Raw genomic sequence first — 21,292 nt, 5'->3', positions numbered from 1 at the left:
TTGTAAACATTCAAAAAATTAATTAATTCAAAATACAAAATTTTTAATGGAACAGTTAATAAGTTTTATGGTTTACCAAAAATCCATAAATCAACACTCCAACTCAGACCTATTATTTCAGGTATCAATAGCCCCAATAGGGGTGTAGCACAACTTGTCACTAACATACTCACATTATCATATAACAGCAATAATAATTATTTTATTAAGGACTCTTTTGAATTTTGCTCCTTCATTAATGAATTTCAACTCCCTTTCGATACCAAAATAATCAGTTTAGACGCCGTCTAGACACTGGACGGATATTTCTCCACATTGCAATATTTCACAATCGGCATTCTTAAAATTAATCGACTTCTTATATGACACAACAGTTTTCAGTTTTGACAAAAAAAAATTTTAAACAAGTTCTAGGCATGCCAATGGGTAGCCCAGTCTCTCCTATTATTGCACAATATGTGATGGATGATCTCATTGATGATTGTTTGAACAAAATCCAATTTGAAATAACTTTTTTAAAAAAATATGTAGATGATATTATATTAAGTGCCCCTCAGGACAAATTGCAACAATTGTTACTGGTTTTCAACTCCTATCATGAAAAATTATAGTTCACCATTAAAGAAGACGACATTAATCGTAGCGTTCCCTTCTTAGATACGAAAGTTATCAGAAGAGAGGACAACAAATTAATCACTAGCTGGTATACCAAACTTAGTGCTAATATGAAAAACAGGGTAATTAAATCAAGTCACATCTCTTTACGCAATGACAATCTCAAAAAACTTTTATAACTTCTCATTAGCACTGGTTACCCAAAAAAACTCTTACATAAATTAATCTTCAATAGGTCATCCATAGACATTGATCCCCTCAGGAACAATGAAGATAATTCTAATAATCAATCAGTTCAACAGAATCTTCACCTTACATTATCTCACATTCAATCATTGAATCATAAATTCAAAAATATTTTTCTAAAATTCCAAACATTAATATTGCATATAAAAATCAAATTACATTGAACAATATATTTCCAAAATTAAAAGACAATTAGACAATTCAAATGTAATCTAGTGCATACCTTGCACACAATGTGAAAAAAATTATATAGGTCAAACCAAAAGGAAATTGAAAGACAGAATTTGTTCTCATAAAAGCGATATTAGAAATTATAAAAAAAACGTGCTCTAGCTCAAAATACGATTGAACTAGACCACATACCTGATTATGATAATGTAACTATTTCAGAACATGAGTCCAATTCAAAAAAGAGAACTTTTCTCGAAATGACAAAGATCTTTAAAGAATCAAATTCAATCAATTATAGAACTGACATAAATTATCTCAGCACAATTTACTCATATCTACTAAGTCGCCCTCTACAAGGGACTTCCAACAACTGATATAACCCTTCCAAACATAATTTAATATTGGCAACCCTAGATAGTTGGTGTTTTTTATAGTTTTTATATTTTTTTATTTTTCATCTCTCATTGTACGTTGGCAATAAGGTCAAAAAATCACTGTCAATGATTTCATTACTGTCAACTTTCAACTTAACATCATAGTATCCATGGGAGACTATGATTTAATGAATACTGAGGTTATTTCAAATAATCTAATCAATCATTACATAAAATAAAGTTTCTATTTTCATGTTGTTTTTTACAAAGAGTGTTTGTCGTTTGGGAAATGTTATGTCTACAAATTGCGGCAAATGAAAGGGATCACTTTCGTAAGTGTCACACATTTCACAATGTGTTAAATAAATATTAAAATCAATCAATTCATTGTAGAGTTCCTGATGAAGAGCCAATAAAGACTCGAAAGCTAGAACAGAAAAAAGAGTTCACTTATTCTAATATCTCCTTATTGATTGCATACCCGAAAATTATAAAAGATTCTTCTTTATATATATAGCATTAAAGTGTATATAGCATTAAAGCAATAATCGTGTGACCTGATGAAGGGTTTTCACTGAGTGTAAGAGGCATTCATTCACAGTTGATATCTTCTCATTTGAAACATATGTATCAGTGTGAGGATCTAAATAATGTATGGTCAGATGGTGTTCTTCTAAGTTTTATCTTCGAACCATTATTATTCACATAAAAATTTATGTAGTTTCATTGTACTCACAACATGTACTTTGTTTGCTGGATACACGATTTTTATATGCGTAGAACGACAACCCTCAAAAGTCAACACTACAACCCTCAGAAGTCGAAATATTACTTGAAAATGAAAAGAATCAAAATATTGTTACATCATCAAATGCATATTCTAAAGTTGCAAACACTCTTGAGGATTTGGGTTTCGTTTTTGAGGATTATCTAATCGGCCAATTCATATTAAGAGGAATATTCTTCAGTGCTGTCTTTGTCCTGAGACAACTGGAAAATGCCATGGATACTCTATTCATTCAGCTTGGAATCAAATCACTACCAGTATGTCAATTTTTGCCGCATTGTTAGATATCCATAAAAATATCGGAAATTTTTCCGAAACACTACAGGAATCTGCAAAAATGACTACTTAACTGCTTTCCAAAGAAATATTTGAATTTAGATTTTTAAAACCGTCTACATTTCTGTGTGAAATCTTTGTGAAGTTCATAAGTTTCAACCAACTATCAAAAAATGTTTACGCGAGAACAGTTTTAATATAGTCGAGAAGTTTTCATGCGGCTTTTCAAATAACACTTCATTGTGAGATTTCAACTGACAATGGTAATGGGCCCAGGTTGCTAAATGATATAAAAAAAAAGTCATTTTGTTATAATTGAAAAAATATTAGGAAGAGTGAAAGTTGTGAGGTTGGGAGAAAATGATAAAGGTTAAAATTTCCTCTGTACTTCCTTTTCCACAACTAACAAGTAAAGTGCGAACTACCGAAACCGGCGTTTTATAGTTGAGATTTTGTTGGATAAAAAAAATTTCGAAAATATCGTTGATGGGAATACCGATGTTTACAATTCAATGACAAATGAACAGAAGGCCGAGTTTGAAAGAAAGGCAAAGTGCATTATCGTACAATGTATTTCAGACAAACATTTAGAATACATTAAAGATGCTAAAATATCTAATAGAATGCGGAAATCCCTACAGAATATTTTTGAAAAAAAAAGTGCTTCCACCAAACTTTTTGTGACGAAGAAAATGTTAAAATTGAAGTGTACTTCAGATGATTTACAGGATCATTTTATGCAACTTAGTCGTTGCTAAGATAACTGAAGGTAACTGGAGCAAAACTGGAGCAACACTGGATGAAAGTAAAAAAGCATTTTATTTATTGCTAACAATGTAAGAAAATTGTGAAAAAATCATAACTGCTATCGAAAGGGTTACTACGGATATAACAATCGAGTTTGTTAAAGGACGGCTACTTGATGCAGAATTACAGTTCAAAGACTCACAACCGGATGTTGTTGATAATAACTGTGCTTTTAGTACTGATGAGCATCACTTGGTAAATGTTATGAGTGTAGTGAACCAGGCCATTTTTACAAAAACTACCCTAAAGCTGTGAAGAAAATGGAAACAACAGGTAGAGGAAACTGAAAAAGTTATACAAGAAGATTCAGAGGCAACAACTATACAAAAGGTAGAGGTTTCAGGAGACAAGCAAATCTAACACTGTGAAAACAGTGATCTTAGTCAGGAAGAAAGTATATTCTTTGCAACTGAAGTAGAATCTGTAGATATGGCTGATGGTAACAATAATATAGAATCTGAAATTGAATTCATACTTGATATCGGTGCCACTGATAATTAGGTCACTAAAGATGTATTAAGATTTATGACAGATGTTGTCAATTTAGAAAATGAGATCAATTTCAGGGTTGCGAATGAAAATGTTGTTGAAACTAAGGATGAATCAACATAAAAGTATAAAAAGTTGAAAATTGATTTTTATGCATGAGTAGTTCCAGAACTGACACATAATCTACTGTCTGTTGAAAAAAAAATAATAAAAGGAAATCCAATTATATTTGAAAAAGAAAATGCTCAAATAGTAATGAGGGGTAATGACGTAATTAAGTGTTCTACAGGAGGTGATATTTATGTTGCAGAATTTATATTTTTCAATAGTATTTTGTTTGCTAATTCAACAATTTCAGGTGAAACATGGCATGAACGATTAGGTCACTTATCTGAACAGTACATGAAGAAGTTAAAGGTGAATTTAACTTCTTCATGTACCAACTAATATAACTGAATCTTGCAGAGGAGGTAAAGCTTCAATGCAATCATTTTAAAATAAATAGTTACAAGGTCAAAAAGAATAGGAGAGCTACTGCGTACTAATAAAGGAGGTCCAATTAGAATCCCAACAAAAAATGGTGAGAAATACTTCCAATTAATTATTGATGATTTTTCTTATTTCACCATTGCATAGGTACTCAAAGAAACAAAAAAAAATGAATCAGCAAAAAATTTGATGAATTTCATAAGTCAAAGCACGAGGCCATAAATGTGCTTCAATTGAATATGACAGTGGTGGAGATTTCTCAAATAAAGAACTTCAAAATAAATTCCTGTACACAAAAAAGAATTGAAATTAAATATACACTGGCTTATACAAGACAACAGAATAGTATTAGTGAAAGGGACAACCGAACACTCTTAGACAACGTTCGAACAATTTTTGCAGAAACAAAATTTACCCAAACACCTATTGGGTGAAGTAATACGTAATGCAGCAAACCAACTCAACAGATCACCAACAAATGCTCTATCAGCAAAAATTCAGATGAAATAGATCTACATGAATTAGGAATTTTTGGCAGTCAAGCTTGGATGTTGAAACTATCAAACTGTAGTGACAAGCTAGAAACTAGTGCAAAGCAACGTATGGTTGGTTATAGCACAAATGGCTACAGATTGTGGGATCCTGAAACCAACGACATCATTGTATCAAGATATGTTAGATTTGATGAGAATAATTCGTTTATGAATTATATGAAGTAGAACAGAAATGTACAACAAGGAGGTAGCGAAATAGATGAACTGGAAAATAGAGAAGATAAAAAAGATAAAGAAAAAAATAGAGATGTGACATAACACAGAAGAAGAAAATATTACAGACCTGATGAAAGACAAATAAATAGGCCATTCAAATTTAAATATTCTGAACTACATATTGCTTCATAACACAAGAAGGAGGCCTTGAATGGCAAAATGCAATAAACAATGAATTTCAAGCACACAAGAAACATGATACATAGGAACTACAAATTTTACCTGAAGGTAGAAAGGCTATAGATACAAAATTAATTTTTAAAACTGAACAAAATGGTTTGAAAAAGGCTAGAAGCAAAGGAGTATCAAGAAGACAACCACTATAATGTTTACGCACCAGTAGCATGATATCAAACAATAAGTATGTTCATGTTGGTTCATTACCAAACATTAAATTTTTATTTCTTTTTTTTTTCTCTCATTATTTTTGTTTCACACTTGTAAATATGGTTTAGGGTGCATTTACAATTTATGCGGGCAAATAATTCAAATTGTTGTTTTTCAAGAACCTTACTTTGATGAAATCCTACTACTTATTCCTACTATTCAAATCTACTCATGCCGATCCTGTCCTCTTTTTTTGTTTTCCTCGAATTTGTCGTTCCGAAATATATTTAAGGAGAGGAGTAGAGAGACGAAAAACCTTCGTCGTCGTGATTGGGTGTAAAAACTGCAATACAATTACGTCGTGGTGCGAGCCCACAAAGTTACATGTGCGATTTTTCCTTGTCTAATAAGGAACTTCCACTCCTACCATACATCCTTCTGCCATACTACATCAAACAAGATGAGTCAACTTATTCATCTTGCAATTGATTTTTTATTCGTACTTTTACGCAAAGTTTGAGATCAAAACAAATCTCAGTGGTGAATCTGCGTCCCTATTTCATACACCGCTTAAAAAACGTTCATGGTCCTTCTTCGAGCCGGATGTAGTTTCTCAACTACATTTGTAGTTTCAAACTTTGCAATAATATAAATATTGAATGCAACCTAAATTTTTCTCGCGAAATAGCTAGATATATTTGATTTATTATTGTTTGCAACTTTGCATTTCTTCATAAACATTTATCTTTATTTTGCGTTCCAACCTCACAGTTCAGAAAACAATCGTTTCTGAGAGTTGGCTGACGTTTTTTCGCGCATTTTTTGTACTGGTGTTTTGGTTCAGATCTTTGTTATTTCAAGGTCCGGCATTGAATTATTTGTTTTGAAATCAGATTCATTTGATTTAACTATAATGAATTCAAATGATAAGCTTGCTCGTACACGAGCATTGCGTTCTATTGCTCTTAGTCATTTTAAATTGATTGAAGAATCGTCAAAAAATGTTGATGACGAGGAACATAAAAATAAGTTCAAAGTCAGCTTTCGGAAGTTGAAAAAGGTAACCAAAGATTTTGAGAAACATCATAATATGCTTATTACTTTGATTGCAAATGAAGCGGATGAGTTGATTACAGAAAATAAAATATTCGACGATTTCACTAGGAGATGTGATGAGGTGGAAACTATTTATTTTGAATTTTTTGAACTCCCTACCGAAGAACAATCTGAGACAACGCTTCCTTCTGCCTCAAATAGTACTCTGATGCATTCTAATGACGTTTGTTGTTTGCCAAAATTGAAGTTGAAAACATTTTCCGGTGACATGACAGAATTTCCTGCGTTTCATCAAATGTTTATGTCCTCTGTTCATGTCAATCGTTCAATTTCTAACGTAGAAAAATTCAATTACTTGATATCTGTTTTGAGTGGTGCGGCACTGGAATTGATTGACGACATTCCAGTTACATCGGCTAATTATCAATCAGCTTATAATCTTCTCCTAGAACGATACAACAATAAACGGGAACAAGCTCTTACTCACTGGAGTAGAATAGAAGCCTGTCAAGCTTTGCGTACTGAAGATGCAACTTCTTTACGAAACTTAATTTTCACTTTCAAAAAAAATATTTCTGTTTTGAGAATTATGGGTTTAGAAACAGATAAATGGGATTTCATTTTATCGTATATGTTGCTAAATCGTTTAGATTCACATACTCGTAAATGTTTTGAACAAAAACATGCCTCGAATGCTATTCCCAAATATGATGATATTCAATCATTTTTGGAAAAACAGTGTATTGCTTTGGAATCTGCAGCTGAAACTTCTAGTAAGCTGTTGAATTTACCAAAAAATAATAATGAATGCATTACTTCTAGTTCATCCTGCAAAAAAACAGTTTCAATTCAGCTCAAAATAAATCAGCTTTCCTTGTTCAATCTCACAAACAGTATAAGTGTTTTTTGTGCTCAGATGATCATATTATTTTTCATTGTCCAATTTTCAAATCGAAAGGTCCTAAACAGAGATTTGATATCGCTAAACAAAATAAAGCATGCATAAATTGTTTGGCCACTTCTCACAACACTTTGCAGTGTTCCTCTACTGGACGATGTAAAGTTTGTAAAAAATCACATCACACCTTATTGCATTTTGAAAATGAATTAAATACAGATTTGAATCAGAATTCGAATTCTCCTGATCCGTCAGGTTCTCGTGCAAACAATGAGGAAATTCTTCAACTTTCTCGAGTTGGGATGTTACTCAACTCTAATTATGAGGTACTATTATCTACAGCGATGCTCAAAATTAAAGATAATTTCGATCAGTGGCTAACTGTTCGTGCCGTGCTTGATTGTGGAGCGCAATCTTCATTTATTAGTAGATCTTTAGCCAATAAATTGGGTTTAAAAAAGTCTAAAATATCCATGTCATTACAGGGGTTGGGAGAAATGTATTCATCTTCTCAGTCGGGGTCAGTTGTACCATTTCATCATTGACGCAACCTGAGTATTGTTGTACTTTGGAATTTATAATTATAGACAAAATTGGTGATGAACTTCCTTCGACTTCATTTTCAAAATATGAGATGCCATTCACAGATCATCTTAAATTAGCTGATCCTGATTTCAATAAAAAATCTCGGATAGATTTATTATGAGGTAATGACATTTTTCCTTATATTTTGAAAGAAGGAAAAGTTTCATTGGGGGAAAATAAACCGGTTTATCTGAATACAGTTTTTGGATGGATTGTTATGGGTGAAGTACCTCAAATATCTGCTAAATGTGATACTATCAAAGTTAATTCATTTTTTACTAAAGTATCAAATCCAACATTGGACAATATATTACAGAAATTTTGGACTTTAGAGGAGGTTCCCGATATTAAGGTCATTTCGTCTGAAGATAGATTTTGTGAAAATTATTTTATCAAAACTACTACTCGCTACCCTGACGGCAAGTATGTAGTTTCCCTGCCCTTCAAATCAACAAATCTGGATTTTGGAAATACCCGAGGGATTGCTTTACGGCGTTTTCTTTCTTTGGAAAAACGTCTATCTCAGGATAAAAAATTATGTCTTTCGTATTCAAATGTTTTGAGTGATTATTTACAAAAAGGTCATCTCATCAAAGTACCACCTCCTCCGGTAACTGAATTGACTGATTATTTTTACATCCCTCATCACGCTGTCATAAAACATGAATCTTCGACCACTCCTCTTAGAGTTGTTTTCGATGCATCTAGTCATTCCGCGAATAAATCATCGTTAAATGATACTTTATATGTGGGTCCAAAGTTACAAAATGACTTGGTCAAATTACTTCTACGTTTTCGGTTACATTTGTATGTATTCACATGTGATATCGAAAAAATGTACCGAATGATTTGGTTAGCAGAAGAACATCGTAAATTTCAGAGAATTCTGTGGCGATTTTCACCTTCTGAGCCTATCGCAGATTACCAACTCAATACCGTTACATTTGGAGTTGCTTCTTCACCGTACTTGGCAATACGTACCCTACATCAGCTTGCCAATGACTATTTAGAATATCCTCTGGCTTCAGAAGTTTTAAAGCATTCAATATATATTGATGATATTCTGGATGGTCATAATTCATTAAAAATCTGCAGTACGATGAAAAATGAAATAATTGAATTGTTGCGTAAAGGGGGTTTCGAAGCTCGTAAATGGGCTAGTAATTCTCCAGAACTATTACATGATTTACCTGAGTCATATAAACAAAATATAGATGTTTGTTTGGATTTGGAAAATAATATAACCAAAATTTTAGGATTACGTTGGAATCCCATCAAAGACTTATTTTTTTATTCTATTACAGCTGATCAAGATAAAATATGTACAAAGCGTAACATTTTATCCGAACTAGCCCGTATATTTGATCCCCTGGGTTTTTTGACTCCAGTAACATTCTTTGCGAAATTGATTATACAACGTCTTTGGTCGATGGGTCTCGGTTGGGATGATCGACCCCCTATTGATGTATCGAACAAGTGGGAAATGTTTAAGTCCGAACTACCTAAACTCCGGGAAATCAAAATACCAAGACAAATTATTACATTTGGTGGGAAAGCATACGAATTAGTCGGATTTTGTGACTCATCTCTTAAGGGATACTGTGGAGTCGTTTACGTCAGAACAACTTTTACCAATTCTGAAGCTAAAACTTATCTCGTGTGTTCAAAGTCCAAGGTTTCACCTTTAAAACCGGTCACAATACCTCGATTGGAACTTTGTGCCGCAGTTCTTTTAGCAAAACTAATGGAGTTTCTTCTAGATACTTTCAAAGACGAGATTCGTTTTGAAAATATTTTTGCCTTTACCGATAGCTCGGTTGCTCTTCAGTGGATCAAAGGTTCACCCCATTGTTGGCAAACATTTGTAAGCAATCGGGTATCTTTTATCCAGGAGCGACTTGCACCTAGTTTATGGTACCACATTTCTTCGGAATTGAACCCCGCTGATGGTGGTTCACGTGGTATATTTCCAAGTGAAATGATTAATAATACTTTATGGTGGAATGGGCCCCCCTTTCTGGAAAATCCCATTCACACTTGGCCTTTGGATAAATTTGTATCCGTGAAATCGGCAGATATTAATAAGGAGAAACGAAACATTGTTTTGAATATTATCGTGGAGAAACATTTCATTGATAATCTTATAGAGAAATTCAACTCATTTTTTAAAATTAAAAGAGTAACTGCACTCGTTTTGCGAGCTATTCATAATTTCAAGAATTACAAATCTCGAAACACTGATTACCTCACCTCTCTTGAGCTATACCATGCGGTTGTTTGCTTAATTCGACATATTCAGTCTATATGCTTTGTTAAAGAGATAGGTTCAATAAGGAATGGTGTCCCACTTTGCAAATCTATTAGGTCATTGAGTCCGTTTATTGACGATAAAGGCTTGCTACGGGTGGGTGGAAGGATTTCTCATTTCGCCGCTTCCTATGATAAAAAATATCCCTTTCTTCTGCCAAATAATTCTAAATTCACCAACTTGCTAATAAATGAGGTTCATATTAATTATTTACATTGTGGCATATAATCCACTCATTTTTTCTTGTCACAAAATTTTTGGATAATTTCTGCAAAAAAGGTTATTCGAAAGGTACTGAGTAAATGTTACATTTGTTGGAAAACTCAACCCAAACCTTTACAGCCTCCAATGGGTAATTTGCCCAAATTCAGAATTTGTCAAGCCAAGACATTTTCCAATGTTGGAATTGATTTCTGTGGTCCCTTTTCTATAAGAGCCTCTCGTTTGCGAGGAGCCAAAATACTAAAATCCTATGTCTGTTTATTCATTTGTTGTGCGACTAAAGCTGTTCATCTTGAACTTCTATCAGATATGTCCTCCGAGGCCTTTCTGGCTGCTTTACGTAGGTTTATTGCCCGAAGAGGCACCTGCTTGAACATATACTCAGATTGTGGTTCTAATTTTATAGGAAGTGAGTCATATTTACGTCAGATATTTGCAAAATCCGCTAGATCTGAGTCCATCTCATGGCATTTCAATCCCCCTTATTCTCCTCATATGGGCGGAATTTGGGAGGCTAACATCGAATCTTTCAAAACTCATCTCAAACGTATCGTTGGCAATCAAATTCTCACATATGAGGAATTCAACACCGTAATCATTCAGATAGAGTCAGTGATGAATTCCAGACCATTGTGTTCTATTAGTACAGACCCTAATGATCTGGCAGTGCTTACACCTGCTCATTTTCTTACATTAGAGCCTCTTTCAGCTTTACCGGATCCTGATGTATCTCATTTGATGATCAATCGTTTAAATAGATGGCAATTATTACAAAGACTTCATCGTGACTTCTGGAAACGATGGCGCCTTGAATACTTACATACTCTACAACAAAGATATAAATGGACTAAACCACTTGAAACTATTACTCCAGGAACCATGGTTGCTATTAAAAATGATAATGCTAATCCTTTAGATTGGCTAATGGGCCAAGTAACTGAATTAACTTTAGGTACTGACAGGGTCCCTCGTGTTGCTATTGTAAAAACTACAAAAGGTCTTATTAAAAGACCTTTAGTTAAATTATGTCCTCTTCCTGATTACGATGACTACTTCTGAAAATACGCTAAATATTTTCAGGGGGGTGGGAAATGGTTCATTACCAAACATTGAATTTTCATTTCTTTTTTTTTTCTTTCATTATTTTTGTTTCACACTTGTAAATATGGTTTAGGGTGCATTTACAATTTATGCGGGCAAATAATTTAAATTGTTGTTTTTCAAGAACCTTACTTTGATGAAATCCTACTACTTATTCCTACTATTCAAATCTACTCATGCCGATCCTGTCCTCTTTTTTTGTTTTCCTCGAATTTGTCGTTCCGAAATATATTCAAGGAGAGGAGCAGAGAGACGAAAAACCTTCGTCGTCGTGATTGGGTGTAAAAACTGCAATACAATTACGTCGTGGTGCGAACCCACAAAGTTACATGTGCGATTTTTCCTTGTCTAATAAGGAACTTCCACTCCTACCATACATCCTTCTGCCATACTACATCAAACAAGGTGAGTCAACTCATTCATCTTGCAATTGATTTTTTATTCGTACTTTTACGCAAAGTTTGAGATCAAAACAAATCTCAGTGGTGAATCGGCGTCCCTATTTCATACACCGCTTAAAAAACGTTCACATGTCGTATGCAATATAAAACAATTTTGACCAACCAACCAACTAGATATACTCACAGCGTTTCTTCATGGAAACCCAAACATAGATGTATATATCAAAATTCCTCGAGAAGTAATAATAGATAAAATTGTTTTACAGCTACAGAAAGCTTCATATGACTTGAAAGATGAACTACGTAAGTTGAATAAACGTTTTCAAGAACTTTCTGTAGAAACCAGAATAAGACGTTCAGGAAATGATTTTTGTTTGAACACAGAAGGCAATAATATTGAAGAAATATACCGTATAGAGAATTAATATGTTGCAACCAGAAGAAGACTAGACATTTCATTTCTTTCAGAATGAGCAGATTTTTAGACAAGCCAACAAATATAAGCGGAAAAATGTATTATGCCGTATTTAAAGGTTTTCCAAAATATCACTCTAATAATAAGGACAATCAATGTATTATCGTGTACTCAAATGCTGACTGGAGGAGCGATCACTTAGAAAAATGTTGGTGGCAATGTTGTATTTTTAATAAAAAGTTTCATGGCTTTCGTAGAAACAAAATGTTGTTGCACAATCTGGCTATGAGGCCGAGTATTCAGTCAGAGCTTTAACTGCCTCAAAAGTACTTTACTCAAAAGGTATTTGTTCAGATTTTCCTTCAAATGATGTTGAAGGTACTCTCTTGATAGTCAACCAAAGTGCTTTTTATTCAATCCAGAGCTTTGAAAACAGTAAACGTTCAGAACATATTGACATTAAAGCTCATTTTGTTGGAATATTGTAGCGAAAGGCTTATTGAAAGTCGAACACATTCCATTAAATGAAAACATTTCTGATATAATGACAAAGCCCTTAGCTGGGCTTTTTTTTTTTCAATAGAATGATGTAACTACTTATCACTTATATATTTTGTTTGGATATTAATTTCTTTGATATAAATGTTGTTACAATATAATGTATTTTTCTTTTACCGCATTGTAATTGAAGGGGGTGTGAAATGAATGTCCTTTTATATATATTTTGTGAGCATTGTATGACATAAAGAGTTATTTTATTTCTCCCAGTATTATAAAATTATTACCAAAATCCTCAACATCAATATCGTCAATAAAGGCCAATTCCATCACATATAATATAGTTTTTCATATTATTTTTTTAAGTTCACAGAGTTCCGCAAAATTTATTTCCTTTTTTTATGTTATGAATGATATTAATAAATTTACAGTTAATGGGACGTAAATGGTACCTTTTGATCTATGAGACTAATGACCTTTCGAAATGATGAATGAAATACGTCATAGCAATCTTTCTGTTATTGATATACTTTAGGTAATATTGGTTATGGAATGAAAAACAAATTTTTTTGAAGAAGTCCATATAATAATAACTATAACAAAGATTTTTTCCATTGAAAAGGACATAATGCTGTTGCTCGCGAAATATTTTCAATCGAGCAATGGATTTTCTCAAATTTAAAACGTAGTTGTAGTATTCACATCATTGGTATCGAATAATTCAAAATTGATCTGAAACTAATATCCGGTCTATGTTCGATGATAGTATTCACATAAATGTTCTCCCGGGATATATTTGAATGAGTTTCATGTATCATATTGAAAACATTTTCAATATGTCGTGGAGAATGTTGAGAAAATGCAAGAACTAATTTATCTGTCTCTTCGAGCCGTCGAAACCCAAGAAGACATCCTCCACATATCTGAACCAGAATATAAGATGTATTCCTGTGATAAGGCATTCTTCGAGATATGTGTGTTTTCCAAGTTGCTCGTGAAAATATTTGCTAACAAGGGACTCAACGGTGACTCCATTTGGAAGCCTGAATTTTGCAGGTGAAATTTTCCATTGTATTTGAAATAATTCTGATTAAGACAGATACCAAAGAGGTTGTATAGTTACTCAGTGATGTAAGGATTTGTATTCTGTTAATTCAGTATATCTGCTCAGTAGAGCAGGCATTCGTTTGTTTATATCGAAGGATATCAATTTAATGTTAGTAATGTTGCTGATATTAGTCAGCTAATTCGTTAAATCTATGGAATTAATAATATAGCGATGTTTGCTGGTGTGAATTTTGTTAGCTATCTGAACTTGGAATTCAAGAAACTTGCCTTCTTTGTGAAGGCAATCCCACAAGACCAGACGTGCCTATTCTACATTGACGCTCCATCCGTTGAGTTGTCAAGTTTCTTGAATTCCAAGGTCTGACAGCTAACAAAATTTACTTCAATTCTGGTGGGTAACGCAGGGAGTAGAATCGGGTGTAGCAGTCAGAGGCAGAAATATTGTGAAACTCTTTTTTCTGTTCAATAAACGAAGGTATGGACAACGTGTTCAACGTGTTCATAACATGAGGTTAAAATAAAGTTTGCAAAGAAGTAACACATAGAATTCACATAGTTGTATGTCAAGATTAAAATTGATTGAAAATATATAACATTATATACTATTTTTATGATGAAAAAAGGTTGATTGTATAGATAATATGTAATCAAGTACGAGTATTAGAAAATAAACTCGACAGGTTGTCGGACATATTTGAGTAGACACATGAAAATTGACAGAAAACGTTTGACAGGATTTTCTTGTTCTGACCATTACAGTGATGCCAGTGAGATCTTACAGAACTATTAAATGATACATAACAGGGAGTGAAGGTAAAGTGTATGACACATTTTTCTTACTATTATCAGAAGAAAAGTCATAATGTAGGTCCATGGTGTATTGAGAAACATCACGCCATAGTTAACAGGCCGTCTAAGGGAGTGGAAATGGGGTGAAAACTTCAAAAAATCATATCATCAAAAATTGAATTTGTACACCTACAAGATTGAGATATGTTATTTCTCATGATCAAATCGACGGGAAAAACATCATGCCATAGTTTAACAGAACGTCTGAAGAGGTGAAAATGGGGTGGAAATATTTAGAGAATTCGTAACATGAAAGATCCCACATGAAAAATCCCACAAACTGAGGTATGTTATTCCTCATGTTCGAATCGACAAGAAAAACACTACGTTATATTCTTACAGGCCGTCTGAGAGCGTGGAAATGGGATTGAAACTTCAAAAAATCGTATCATCAAATATTCAATCCGTACACTCATAAGATTGACATATGTTATTCCTGATGATCGAATCGACAAGAAAAACATCACTTCATAGTTCAACAGGCCGTCTGAGGGACTGAAAGTGGTGTAGAAATATTTATAAAATTCGTAATATGAAAAATCAACAGAGAAGCAATTTTGAAAGAAAAATTTTAATATTTCAATAAGAATGCATGTTTAAAGAAAAACCATCAGTATTATTTCCAAATCCAGGTTAATTTGGCTGTTACTGAAAGGAAAAGATGCGATCTTGATATTTTTAGTTAAAATGCAATATTCGTACAAAGAATTGCATTCAGTAAACTTTGCTGGAAAAACATGTCCCCAAAATTACAGTTTCTGTTACCTGCAATTATAGATTCTGTCTACCCAGCTAATATCAGAAGACGAAACTGGTCGAAAGATGGGATTGGAAACAACCAACATCCCGAAAAATTATCAGATTCATCGAACACAACTGAAATTTCATGCGTGAAACTACTCCCTAATGGATAAGTTGCAGACATTAACTACTATATACTACTATATGTAATGGGAAATAACACTACATACACAAATTGATTGTGTATTGACCTAAATTTTGTGATTTGAATGGAACAACTTGGTTGACAGATTCCATCATCAATCGTCCTTTATATGTGATTTTCAAACAACACCGTGACGTAAATGTTACGTTTATTCCAATGAAAAACTCATGCCATATTTAATTCAACAAACCAACTGAAAAAATCTTTTTTCGATGCACTATTTGATTTTTCAAAAAAAGATAGTACATATTATATTTCCTCTACATGTTACTACAAATCATTGGTGTTTCATATTCTTGAAAATGAAAAAAAAAACAATAGATTGATAGATGTACCCGTTACTGCTTGGTAGGAAATCATTATGAAGAAAAGAGAATTGAAACTTTCTATGTTTTTTACCACTTTTTTTGTAACTAACATTACTGCAGTTTCTTCTTATAAGGATATTTTCAAATTTATACATTGAACTTATTTAATGTAAAATCTATAAGTTTGAGAATGTCCTTATAGAACGAAACTGCAGTAACATTAGTTACAAATGAAAGTGGTAAAAAACATAGAAAGTTCCAATTCTCATTTTTCATGAAAAAAACATTATTTCATAGATCCCAGAGGTAATTCAATAAAAACCTCTGAAAAATACTCAGGAATATTCTGATAGTTTCTGAAAGAATATGATGAATATCAATGTACGAATTTATTTAATATGACTTGGGAACTTCAATCTCCAAGACTTATTAAACAAATGGACACTTTCAACTTTCGAGTATTCACAATTCATTCCTGCCAACAGTATGCTTCGAAAGCATCATTTGCAACCCCAATAGATAATGCCTTATTCAGAAAAAAAATTGAAATGGACTGTTAGTCTGTTAGTCAAGAAATGAAAATATGTTCATTATGTAAAAGAAAGTTACACGGTAGATGATTTTTGTTTAGAAATGGAAATTGTGATTTATGTATAATGTGATATTTTATTTATACTTCACGCGGTTTGAACCAATTCAACATAATACATTTTTGTGAAAGGCAAGTTTTGGCTTTTCGCTCCATATGCCAAAACCTCTTTTTTCTAAATCTAATCTCATGTGAAAATAAAATTGAACATTTTTGAAGTTTTGTCAGCGATTATTTTCAGAACCGAAAATGAAATGAAAATGCCACTACTCAGTGAAACGATCTTTTGGTTGATAGCCGGGAGGTTCAACGTGGGTGCTTTGTTCACTCAGTCAATCGGCCGATGTGTGACTTGATGGTTCAAGCCGCAGGCAGAACGATTTTCACTCGCTATCGTCCAACCTCTGTTAGGAATCACACGTTGAAAGGTAAGACCTCGTTAGTCCTTAGCTCGCACACGTTTTGATCCATTACACTATACAATTATAATGATAAAAAAAGTTTCAGTTTCATTTTCACCTTCTCATATGTGATAAACATTGACAAGGTGTTTTTTTGGTCAGTTAGTCATCAGTCATTAGAATTAGTCATTAGAATCTTTCAGATCTGTATATTCAATTTTCGACGATATGATTTTTAAAAGCTTCCACCCCATTTTCCTCCCTTCAGACGACCTGTAAAACTATGACGTTATATTTTTCTCCTCGATTTGTTTTCAGGAATAACAAATCTCAGGTTGATAGGTGTACAAAGTCGATTCTTCATGTTACTTGTTTTATAAGTATTCCCACCTCATTTCCACCCCCTCAGACGACCTGTAAAATCATGGCGTAATGTTTTTCCTGTCGATATGGTCATCAGGAATCACATATCTCAGTTTGACAGGTATACAAAGTTGATTTTTCATGTTAAGAATTTTATAAATATTTCCATTCCATCTCCACCTCTTCAGAAGGCTTTAAAGCTAGGGCGGTCCTTTTTTTTCACAAAGTTGTTATATGAAAAAATATTAGTTCAATATTTTTTCTTCTGCGAAATCTGTGGAGGTGGATAACTTCACACCCGTTATCTACTCAACGATTTTATATTACACACAGTATTACACAAAGCAAATATCCAATCAATATCTGATGCGCTGAGGATGAAGAAATTCATGGGTGAATAGAAATTTTCATCACTTATATTTCCATTATCCAATTTCCTTAAAAAAACCTGAATGTTCAACGGAATTTTTCTCAGTTAATTGTTCTATTCCATTCACAGAATTACTTGATTGTTCGTGTATTATCAAAATAATTGAGGACGATCTTGATGGTTTATAAATAACTTCAAAATTTCTAATGTCAAACAAGTTACGCAATGCAACACAGCATTTTATTCCACTGTATGCATATCTGGGATCAACTCGAAGATGATTAGGACATTTAAAAATACCAATAGCACTCTTTTGTTTTTTCATTAGCATCCTCAAAATTTTGTAAACCTTCATTCGAATCGATTGTTATGGCAAAATCAACCAAATTTCTCAAAGAATAGATGCTATCTTCAAAAAGAATCCTATCTAGCGATGATATCCATCCGCATTCCATACGCCTGCGTTTTCACAGACTTAATAGAATTTCAGGTCCGAATCCGCTATCAACATTATATTGAGAGAATAATAACACGCCATGTCTCTCCACATATTTCATAAGTTCGTCATTTCCAGGTGAATCTACAGTGCATTTCCTTAATTCCCCCCCCCCTTTTATTTTTGAACGTTTAAACTCAAAAACTTGAAATTTGGGATAATGAAATTAATGCATGAATACTTTATTTTGAAGTGAAATTGACAGATGAATCTTTCAAGATGGCGACTAGGCGACTGGGCGGAAAAAAATTAAATAGAAAATGAGGTCTTGTTACACATCTTTTTTAAGCTCTTGAGGAATGCTTCAAAACCCTAGAATGTCAATATCTTCAAATACTACAAAATGACGGAACTCGAAATGGTTGCCTTGAACTTCTTGACATATGAACAACCTATCCTATATTTCATGCCGAACATTTTCGAACACAGCAACGTCAATATCTTTACAAATATTTATTATTCTCTGCCATATGTCCAATATTGAAGCAGGTTCAGTTTCGTACACCTTTTGCTTCAAATAGCCTCATAAAGAAAAGTCCAAAGGTGTCAAATCTGGCGAGCGGGCTGGCCATTCTGTAGGACTTCGGAAAAGTAGTATCCAAATAGTTTCTTACTTGTGTGGAGTAATGTAGTACTCCATTTTGTTGGAATACAATATCCATATCTAATTCATTAGGATTCGCTTCGGCGATTTCAGTGATGAGAGGGTCAACAGTAGTTTCCAGCATATTCAGCAGCATATACAGTTCTCCTGTTGAATTTTGATCAATAAATAGAGGGTGTACCTTTTTACTAGTAAAACCGAAAACTAAATGAAAATATTCTAATTGAACAGTGATGTTCATTGTTGTACTGACATTTTCTGTCGTTTTATAAACAAAAAATAACTTAACAAACCTTATTGAGTTGTTGGAATCGCCATTTGGCAGATAAATAGGAATATTTCAAGAAATATCGACATTAATGTGTTTGTGTTCAGGAAATATTAAATTTTTCGCCATTGTGTAGTAGGTGAAGATATCAACTTCATATTCTATGGTTGTGAAGTATTCATCAGGAACTTCAAAATAATGTATCACAAAACCTCCCTTTCCATTTTTTTTCAGATGGCGCCCAGTCGCCATCTTGGAAGTTTCATCTGTTAATTATACTTCAAAATAGAGTTTTCATGCTTTAATTCCATTATCTCAAATTTCAATTTTTGAGTTGACCCGTTCGAAAAATAAAAGGGGGGACATTAAAGAAATGCACTGTATATTCATTCTTGGCATGCCTCACACATTTTTGATGTCATGTAAAATAGTTACATAAAATTTTTCAACAGTCTATTATCCTTAATAGCAACTACTTCTTTTGTTATTCTACAAACTGTGGCTTCAGACACTATGTGCATATCTTGTATGCCGTGAGAGCAGCGCCTATTTCCCTTCAATTCTGTCCTATTTACAGTTGTTGATGTTCTGTTTACAAAGAAAAAATGTTTTATCGCAGTCAACATATGAAACTGTTCTTCCCACTGAAAGCGGTCATTATATTCATAACTACTAGCCATATTATAATAACGGATTTCCTCTGAAGTCTTGTAATAACTTCCTCATTCAAATCTTGTTTCGAAATATTAATAAGAAAAGTTTGAAATAATTCATGGTTTCATTGAAAAAAGAAGATAATAATTGAGTAAATAATGTACTATAAACTAAAAATACTTCGTCCTAGGTAGCAGTCGTCCACCACTATCCTCAGCAATCTACAGTTTCGATCAGATGAAAAAATAATAAAATCGTTGGGCGTAGCGTAACCTGAGTAAATATGTAAGAGTGGTATGATGACTGCTACCTAGGACCTTCCGAATCGTTTTCTAGTTTTCAGTACATTATCTACATCGTTATCATCTTTTTTTTTTCATAAAACCGTTCAACATGAATTTTTTCTATCATTTCAGTTTCAAGTTTTTTGGTTTTTTCATTCTGTTCAGTAAATTTAGTGCCTCAGTATTACAAGGTTCTGTACTGGGGCCAATTTTGTTTATTCTATACATAAATAACCTATATTACCATATACTTCCTAAAAAATGTTTTCTATTTGCGGACGATACCATTTTAATAGAGTGTCACAGTAATGTGTATGATTTAATTGTTTCTGCCAACGCCACCATGGAGTCTGCAAGTAACTGGTTTGTTTTAAGTAGACTTCTTAACGAGGGTGAAAACCAAAATCTTATGATTTCCAAAAATACAAATTTAACCTCGGGTAAAAGTGTTGAGCTACTTGGGCTCTATATAGACGACAGATTGATCTGGTCATATCATGTGGATAAACTAGCCAAGAAATTATCGAGCGTAATATTTATGATTCGTAGACTGAGGGAATTCGCCGGTATCAGAGCGGTCAAATCTTACTTCAGACTCTTCCATAGTGGGATTCTTGTCATAAAAAAAATTGTTGCAAAAAAAGTTATACGTCTGATATCTAATGCTAACTTTAGAGGTCATTGTTGGCCACTTTTTAATCATTTCGAAATTATGCCGCCTCCTTCAGCTTTTATATATGAAACATTGATTAAAATTCATGAAAACATACATTTTACAATGTAGATAATGTAAATATTCAACGAGATCAGGAAATCTAATAAGAACTGGAAGATTCAGACTAAGCACCTCACAGAAAATTCCTATAATAAATTACCAAGTCACATAAACCTGTTTTTCTTCCACACTTCAAGTGAGTAACGATTGTTCTTAACATTACTTGTTCGATGTTTGATTTAAATCTGTTTAGATTTGTTGAAATCTGTTTTTTTTCGTTAACCAGCTGATTGTTTCATTATATTTGTTCATGTGTATATTGTTTTATTATACAAGCATTGTGATAAAGTACCATTTGTATATATGACGATATATTAGTAACTTTTTTTGTTTTGAATTGCTACAAATATTTGTTCGAATGTATCACGTAGCCAATAAAGCATTCTATTCTTATATTTAATCCGCCATTTTGTAGCTGCAGCCATTTTGATATTTGCATCTTTCTCAAAGTGTACTATTATTCTATTAATCAAGCCCTGTCA

General features: G+C 33.1%; 1 protein-coding gene across 1 annotated transcript; it reads left to right on the top strand.

Annotated features, from left to right (window-relative positions):
* Window positions 1-8,107: 8,107 nt before the first annotated feature.
* LOC141482943 (uncharacterized) lies at window positions 8,108-11,479 on the top strand. The gene is made up of 2 exons (XM_074176985.1): window positions 8,108-9,851; window positions 10,827-11,479. The coding sequence occupies exons 1-2, from the start codon at window positions 8,108-8,110 to the stop codon at window positions 11,477-11,479; spliced, it is 2,397 nt and encodes a 798-aa protein (XP_074033086.1).
* Window positions 11,480-21,292: the final 9,813 nt, after the last annotated feature.

This window comes from Leptinotarsa decemlineata, unplaced genomic scaffold (genome assembly GCF_025532065.1).
Source record: "Leptinotarsa decemlineata unplaced genomic scaffold, Ldec_3_MD MMD2_tig00002159_RagTag_RagTag, whole genome shotgun sequence".
NCBI classification, from domain to species: Eukaryota; Metazoa; Arthropoda; class Insecta; order Coleoptera; family Chrysomelidae; genus Leptinotarsa; species Leptinotarsa decemlineata.
This window is presented reverse-complemented; position numbering and strand designations above follow the sequence as displayed.